The sequence below is a fragment of the Cryptomeria japonica genome, chromosome 1 (assembly GCF_030272615.1).
Source record: "Cryptomeria japonica chromosome 1, Sugi_1.0, whole genome shotgun sequence".
Lineage (NCBI taxonomy): Eukaryota > Viridiplantae > Streptophyta > Pinopsida > Cupressales > Cupressaceae > Cryptomeria > Cryptomeria japonica.
The window spans coordinates 388,380,001-388,388,200 of NC_081405.1; the positions used below are offsets into that span (position 1 = coordinate 388,380,001).

General features: G+C 39.9%; 1 protein-coding gene across 1 annotated transcript; it reads right to left on the minus strand.

The window, feature by feature from the left end:
• Positions 1-5,932: 5,932 nt before the first annotated feature.
• On the minus strand, positions 5,933-7,482 carry LOC131857467 (uncharacterized). The gene is made up of 2 exons (XM_059210102.1): positions 7,104-7,482; positions 5,933-6,996 (listed from the first exon to the last, which is right to left on the minus strand). Exons 1-2 carry the CDS (start codon positions 7,480-7,482, stop codon positions 5,933-5,935), a joined length of 1,443 nt encoding a protein of 480 aa, XP_059066085.1.
• Positions 7,483-8,200: the final 718 nt, after the last annotated feature.

Below are 8,200 nucleotides of genomic sequence, written 5' to 3' on the forward strand. Positions count from 1 at the left end.
TAACATAGTTTTCTCTGCAGGTAACTTTGCTTCAGATGAAAGAGCACCCTTAGGTACCCAAAAACCATTTCCATCTGCTGAAGGTGAAACCTTCAAATCTTCCAGTGAAGTATCCGTAGATTTACTTTTTACAGAAGTGCTATTACACTCAACAGTGTATGCTTCAAGCTTATACAAAGTGTCAAACCTGACACCTCTAGCAACTACCATAGCACCCTTAATCATCTTACATCCTGCTTCAGAAAAGACTACCTGCACACCCGCATCTATCAGTTTGCTCACAGATAACAAGTTTCATTTTAATCCAGGGATATGCAGCACACCATTAATCCTTTTTATTCTACCATCAGAAAACCTGATTCTAACTTTACCTCGACCAACAATGTCTAGATGTGAATCATCACCCAAGTACACCTTGCCTCCATTAAATCCTTCATATTCAGAAAACCAATCTCTATTGGAAGTCATATGAAAAGATGCACCTGAGTCAATTAGCCAGGCATCATTACCTGCATGAGTCGCCAAAGCCACAATAAATGCATCGCCATCTTCCTTGTCGGACTTAGAATCAGAATCGAACTTTTTCTTTTTCTTCTTCTTCTTTTCTTCTTTGCAGTCCTTACGGATGTGACCTGGTTTACCGCAGTTCCAGCAAATGACTTTGGACTTTCCAGGAGATTTCGATCTCCCTTTGGATTTGGACTTGTCGCGTTTCTCATTCTTCTTGCCTTTCTCTTTAGGTCTTCCACGAACGGTTAGGGCTTCCTTTGAACTGATGGATACCTTCCTTCGCATCTCTTCACCGAGTAGGGCACCCACCACATCTTCAGATTTCAAAACAACAGAAGTACTACCGATAGCCATAACAAGAGAATCCCACGAATCAGGCAAAGAACAAAGCAAGATCTGACATTTCTCCTCCTCGTCCATCCTAACACCGACGGATACTAATTGAGCCACCAACATATTGAATGCTTCCAGGTGGTCTGCAATTCGTCCACCCTCTTCCATCTTCAAGGAATACAATTTCTTTCTTAAGAAAATTTGATTTAATAAAGATTTCACTTGATACAGCTCACCAAGCTTAGTCCATAGCTTCTTTGCAGAGTTCTCTTCATGGACATTGATTAGAACAGAGTCTGTCAGGCACAGTCTGATTAGACCCTTGGCTTTGCGGTCCATAACATCATACTGAGCTACCGCAGTAGGATCTGAGGGCCTTTGGACATTCGCATCAACAGCATCCCAAAGATCTCGATCTATTAGCAGATCTTCCATCTTCAGCTTCCACATCTCAAAATTACTTCCATTAAATTTCTCCACCTCTATTCTCCCTGACGAACTCGCCATCTGAATATTCCTACAACAAGATCAAAAAGTGTCTTCTGCACAAGCTCCCACTCAAATCTGGATTAGTTCAAAAAACCCAACTGCCCATAATTGAAACCAAAGGTGATCAGGCTCTGATACCACTTGTAAGGAAGTTAAGTAGCGGAAACAACTTCCTACACTAACCTTGAGAGGAGGGTAATGCAAAAAATTTTCAGATCGTTACAACAGTTACAGAAAAAAGAAATGGATATAATAGCATTCATACCACAACACAGTGATTTACGTGGGGAAAACCCTTTCGGGAGAAAAACCCCACACTCCAAAAGCAGCTCAATATTTTATTCAGCAATCAAAAACAGATTACAACATACTTGCAGAGCAAGCTCTTTGCAGGAGTACCACTAATCAGAGATTCAGAGGCAACTCAATAGCCATAAGACTCTTACACACAACCTTTATCTCACACACCTCATAAATAGGAGATACAATACAAGAAACCGTCAAACGGTATTACAAAACCATGGGCTAAAACCACCCAATAAGGTGTAGCCGACCTTATCTCCCTTCTAGATGCCCTATGACATGTTAAAGCACACATCAACACATGTCGCTCCCTTTTACAGCTCATTTATGTATCCGATACAAATTATTTTTCCTATTTCAGGAGTACAAACTTCCGGAGGCCATAACTTGAGAACCGGGTGTCCGATTGACGAACCGTTTGAAGCGCCAGAAAGCTCGCGAAGTTCTCTATCACCTCATAACCTGTTGTGCCAGTTACGACCACTTTTCAGGATGTTTTGGAGCCTCTAAATCCCCCAAAATTAAGTTTAAACATTTTATCGCACCCCTCCAAGACGAAAACTTTAATATCTTCAAAACTAGCTGTGACCTTGTGACGCAACTTTACCGGAATGCTTATCTAGCCAACCAGAAGCTTCAAGGAGAGTTTCGCACCATTTCGTGCTCAAATGAAAACTTACTATAAATAGTAACCTCGCATAAATGCAAGGTTGAGACACCATTTTTTCCCAACACCAGTATGGTTTGGTTATGGAATTGGATTATTCATGATACTCATGTTCATATTCAGTCAATTGGTTTTGGTCTGGTGATCAAATGCTATCATATTTGATTGGAATCTTGGCTTCTGGTTCCGGTGAGGGTTTCACCAACAGAGCTTTTGATGATATGCATAAGTGGTGTTGGTGCAGCTTTTGGTGGAGATTCAGGATGTTGTTGGTGATCATGTTCTAGACTTGGTGAATGGAGATCATTGCTTTAGCATGTGGACCTATATTGGGTCTCGGTTGATCTAGGTTATGGACTGATTTAATGAAACGTGTGGATTGGACCTCTCGATGTGTTTTCAGGATGTCTTATGGTTGGATATTATTTGTTTGGTCTAAGGCCGACATGTTCTATAATTATGTAATTGGTTTATTGTCTGGTGGCCGACCTGATTGTTTATGGTCGAGGGTTTGTATATATATGATGTAAGATCTCATTGTAGATCATGTGTGTGAGGATATGTAATGTGCGAATAATGAAATATCATTCAGGAAAAGGATTTGGTCGATCACTGGAGATTGAATTGGGTTTATGTAAGAGGATTTAGTCCTCCAGTATTGAGCTTAGTCAGAACTATACTCACGCATAGGAGATGCTATCTTTGTAGTTCATTCATTCTTCCGGATTGTAGTCTAGATTTCTATGTAGTCAGTGAGGCTCCTTTTGTGATGAGCAGTGCGCTCTAGGTTGTTGTCCTTCCTACAAGTGTAGGCCCCTCAATTGTAATTCACATACTTACTACAGAAGTATTATCTGACCATGGTTAGGCTTCCCATCTTGGTTTTTCCCTTTACCGGGTTTTCCATGTATAAATCTTGGTGTCATGTGGATGGTTTTTATTTTGTGATTATTGTTTATGCTTAATTAGTTTAACTACTATTCTGGTATTTGGTTTAAGCATTCCGATATTAATGTTTTGGGTTCCGGTATTAAAGTTTTAATGCTAAATGTTCTGGTAATCTGTGACAACTGATTCACCCCCCTCGCAGTTGTCTTCCGGTTATTTGAATTGTCTAACAGTATCCTAACAATCGATAATCATTGTCCACCTGCAGTGATGTTATCGGTATACGTGTTTACCAATCAAAGACCTTGGTGGTCCTTTCGAGTCTCTCAATGAAGCTTCTTTGCAGTAGAGACAAGTGGAGAACCTGCAGTTCTTCTTTAAAATAGCTTCATGGGATTATTTTAATTCCCTACGGTTGTGACGCATGGCAAACGGTGAGGTTCACTTTCAAAGAAGCACAACCGGCCTTTGTGCGGGAGCGGGACCCACCATGTGTCGCATGTAGTGTCCACCCTTCACTTGACTTGTTTTTATTAGAGTTGACTTTTATTTCATGCGTGATAGACTTATCGTGACTATTTATGATGATTTGGATGATGAATATTCATGTGTTTTAGTTATGCATTGTGAGATAGACATTATCAGTCATATGCTATTTTGGATGATTTATACGATGTTGATACTATCATTATTGATCATGTGATTTGACTATATGTTTATTATGTGATAGATTATTGATAGATTACATTGATCATGGATTTGATATTGATTATGATTACACTAACCCTATTTCATGATTACATTTGGTGAGATGCTTATGAGATGTGTTTGACTATTGTTTGATTGTCTTCGTGATAGGGAAAATTCCACATAATTCATTTGTGAGTGAGATGTGTCGTCACGACTCTCTATCACTTGTCTGTTATGATATATATACGTATATGTTGTATTGTCATTTTGTGGTTGCAGGACTTTGCAGGTACCAGACATCGACTCCACCTGGATTCACAGGTATGAGCGTGTCTTTAGTTCCAATGGCTTATGTGGTTCGGAGATGACATAAGTTCGCTTCACATACTCTAGGTCTAAGATTGTCACTAGGCGCAATTTGTCATGTCAGTTGTCAGCTTGGCTCTTTCAGTTTGTGAGTATCGTTGATCTATTTGGCTATGTAGCTATTTTTGTTGTGGTTGACTATTTGATTATTTGATGCGTGATTTAATAGTTAGTAATATTTATTTTGATTATTTAATTGTATCTATTTGAGCATTTGATTATGATTTTTAGAATTATAGTACTTATTTAATTAAAAAATTTGTAAGGATTATTTAATTAATGTTTAATATTTTATTGGTTTGAGTATTTAACTATTTAGTGCCTGATTTATTTAATTTTTTATTTATTTTTTGATTGGTAATAATTGTTTTTATTTCATTATATAATATAGTTATTACATCTTCAAAATTCAGGCTTTCAGACTTCATATAAGCCCAATCATAGACTTGACATACTTACAATTGCCGAAATCACCATGGTATTGGCATCCAAAAAACAACTACACAACAAAAAGCCACCCTACTATCCCACTCCCACGATTTCCACAGGATGTTATGCATTCCGATGACTACTAAAAAAGAAACAGACCATTCATTCCCCTTTCGGGCTTACATAGACAAATAAAAGCCATAAGCCGCCTATTGATATTCACCAAAAAAAAAATAGATGCTACTGCCCATTCACACCCGCCATGACTGACACATGTGCCTAAACCAACTCCCATTCTAAAACTGAGTTGTTTCTACACCTACTGCAGATTGGTCTAGAAAGACCTTCGCTTCCTCACCCCTAAGCGCTTGCCTTTGGGATGTGCCTTCGACCATGCTTTGGCCAGTTCATTTTCTTCCTGCTCGTGCTTCAAAATCAGCCACTTCAAATTCTCCCAAGCTCTCGCCCTTTCCAAAATATATGTTTCCTTGTCAACTTTCCCTATCCAATGGACAAATGAGACAAGACCAAATTCGTCCACATCCTTGGTTTCTGCAAAACCCTCAGAGTAGTCAAAGCCGACCCCTGGCACTGCCCATTCCAAAATGGAGTCGATCCCTTCAAGCATTGCTTCTTCAAAGATTGACGTTACTGCCCACTTCACCGTGTCTAAATTTTCTCCTATCTCCAAACCCTAGGCTATTACCATTGAGATGATGTCCAAATTGACCTTCCACCAAGACACATTCTCCATGAAGTAAGGTTCCACCACATTCAAAACCATGTTGATTATTTCCTCCTCCTTGAATCTGAGAAGCCCTAACATTATGTCTCTGCTCACGGCCCCCTTGAAACCTTTTTGCTACTTCTTGGTTGTGACTGTAAAATTTGCCTCCATGATAGCAGCACCTTCTCTTTCTTCCCTCTTAAAGAAATCTTCTTGTTTTTCTCAAAAAATTTCTATCTTCGCTACACACACTGATTTGCATTACTACCCTTGGATTTATAAATCTTGCACAAGCCTTAGTTGTGTGTGTTACACGCCATCCCGAGGATCATGTTGTTGCGCATTTGCCACCTCAGAGTTTCCTTACAGCCGCATTCAATCTCCACTTGATCATTCATTTTAATGATGGAATTTCATACTTTCCAATGGGACGGATATTATTTCCCTTTTTCATCCCTGATAAGACGCCATTTCAAACCTTAATTGTTGTGTATTTGTAAGAAACTTCAATGCTTCACCTATGCGAGCTTTCAAGCCATCGTTTCCGCACAAGGCGCCATGCTTATAGATGACATCATCTGCCTGTCGTCACACCTCCCACACCAAACATCCAATAATTGCCATGTCACATCGCCCAGAGGTAATATACCCTGGATGTCATCCAATTTTAATTCACCTTCCGAATCGAATGACAAAGCCCATTTGGACAATTTGTCCGCAGTCTGATTACCTACCCTTCTAATGTGGCTGATTTTAAAATTTTCAAAAAAAATTAACTCTTCTATGATTACTGCTATGAAACCTTCAAGATGCCATGCATTTATCTCTCCATTCATAATAGCTTGAATTATAATTAAAGAATCCCCTTCTAGATGGAGATTTTGAATGCCTTCTCTTTTTGCTAATCTTATCCCCAGAAGGGTTGCTTGGACTTCAGCCTCATTATTTGTGCTCTTCCGAAGACTTTTGGCTCCATATTTAATTAGCTCTCCATTGTCGTCCCACATTGCAAATCCAGCCTCTGCTAGTCTACCAGATTGTTGCACTGCTCCATCAAAATTAACTTTAAACCAACCCTTCTCTGGTGGTTTCCATTGGGCTTCCAGTGTTTTATTACTCTTTCGCTTACTATTTGTCGTTGATCCATGTCTTATTTTGATTCCTAGCCAAGCTTTGTGTATGTTTCTATCCATTGAGGTGAAGGGGGTGGATAGTGAGAAAGTTTGGGAAGCCGCTGAGCTTACCACCTCTTCAATAACCCTATTAATTCTTGACAACAACTGTCTCTCATCCTCAATCTTATCCTGAAAAATTCTTCTATTGCGTTCTTTCCATATCTCCCATATTACTATAGAAGGGCTTATTTTCCAAACACATGAGAGGGTCGACCTCCTTGATTGCCTGGGCCAGCTCTCAAAAACCTCTTTTAGTGAGCATTGTAACAGTCCCTGCCATTTTAAACTCCTTTGGAGTTCAGACCAGCACCTCTGTACAACTTCACAGGTTAAAAGCAAATGATCAATGGACTCTTCCGACTGATTGCACATCACACACTTAGATGGGCCCACAAAGTCGAGCCTTTTTCTTTTTTCCCCTGTTAGAATTTTTCCTTAACAGCTAGCCATGCAAAGGCACCAGCTTTCGGGAGACATTCTTTACTCTAAAAGAGGGCCCATGTTTTTTATTGTTTCTCCTCCCTACCTTCCATAAGCTGGTAGCCCAATTTCACTGAATATTTGCCATCCCTTGCACCACGCCAGATCACTTTATCCTCTTTGCCTATGAGGAAAATCTTCCTCTGCTCCAGAACGTTCCTAAGCCTCTGTTGCTCCTGAATCGACAGACCTATTGTCGAAAGATCCTTCCCTAGCCATTCCTTACCTAAATCTCCCTCCGTGTTATGCATGTAATCCTTTACCTTGTCTCCCCATAAATGCACCAACGGATCCTTTGCCTCTGAGAATTCACCCAACTCTCTTATTGCAGGGTGGCCTGCCCAAGAATCCTCCCAGAATTTGGCTTTTGTCTCATCCCCAATCTGCCATGTTAGATGGTCCATTACCACCCTGTGGCACTCCATTATGAAGTTCCATATTCCTGACCCTTTAGGGGGGATGCGGATTGTGAAGATTTTGTGGTCCTCTACTGAATCTAAGTTTTTTGCTCTCAGCACTGTTACCCACATCTGGTTTGGGTTAGAATAAAAATTCCACACCAATTTACCCCCTAGAGCGTTGTTCATTTTATGCCAGTCCCTCAAACCAGCACCCCCCCTAATCTTAGCCTGGCAAATTTTGTCCCATGCTAATAGTGGGAATTTTTCTTGATCATTTGCCCCATTCCAAAAAGAGTTTCTCATCTTCTGTTGGATTGAATTGATGACCTTTTTTGGGATTTTTAGGCACATCATTGAATAAATAGGGATGGCTAACACAACTATTTTCAGCATTAAAATTCTGCCAACTGAAGTAAGTCATCTGCTTTTCCACCCCTCCATTTTATTAATACAGTTGTCGATTAGGTTTTTCCACAACTCTGATTTGTTTGCTCCTCCAAAGAAAGGAATTCCTAAGTATTTTCCTGGTAGGGAACCCACTTTCATACCCAAAATTCTGCATATTTCCCTTTGCTTGCATGGTTTACAATTGAAGAAAAATGTTTCAGACTTGTGCCAGTTAAATTTTTGCCCTGAGGCTTTTTCATAAATATCCAGGGTTTCTTTCATAACCCTTCCTTCCCTTGCAAAAGCATCACCTGCGAGAAAGGTGTCATCTGCAAATTGTAGATGTCTTATTGGA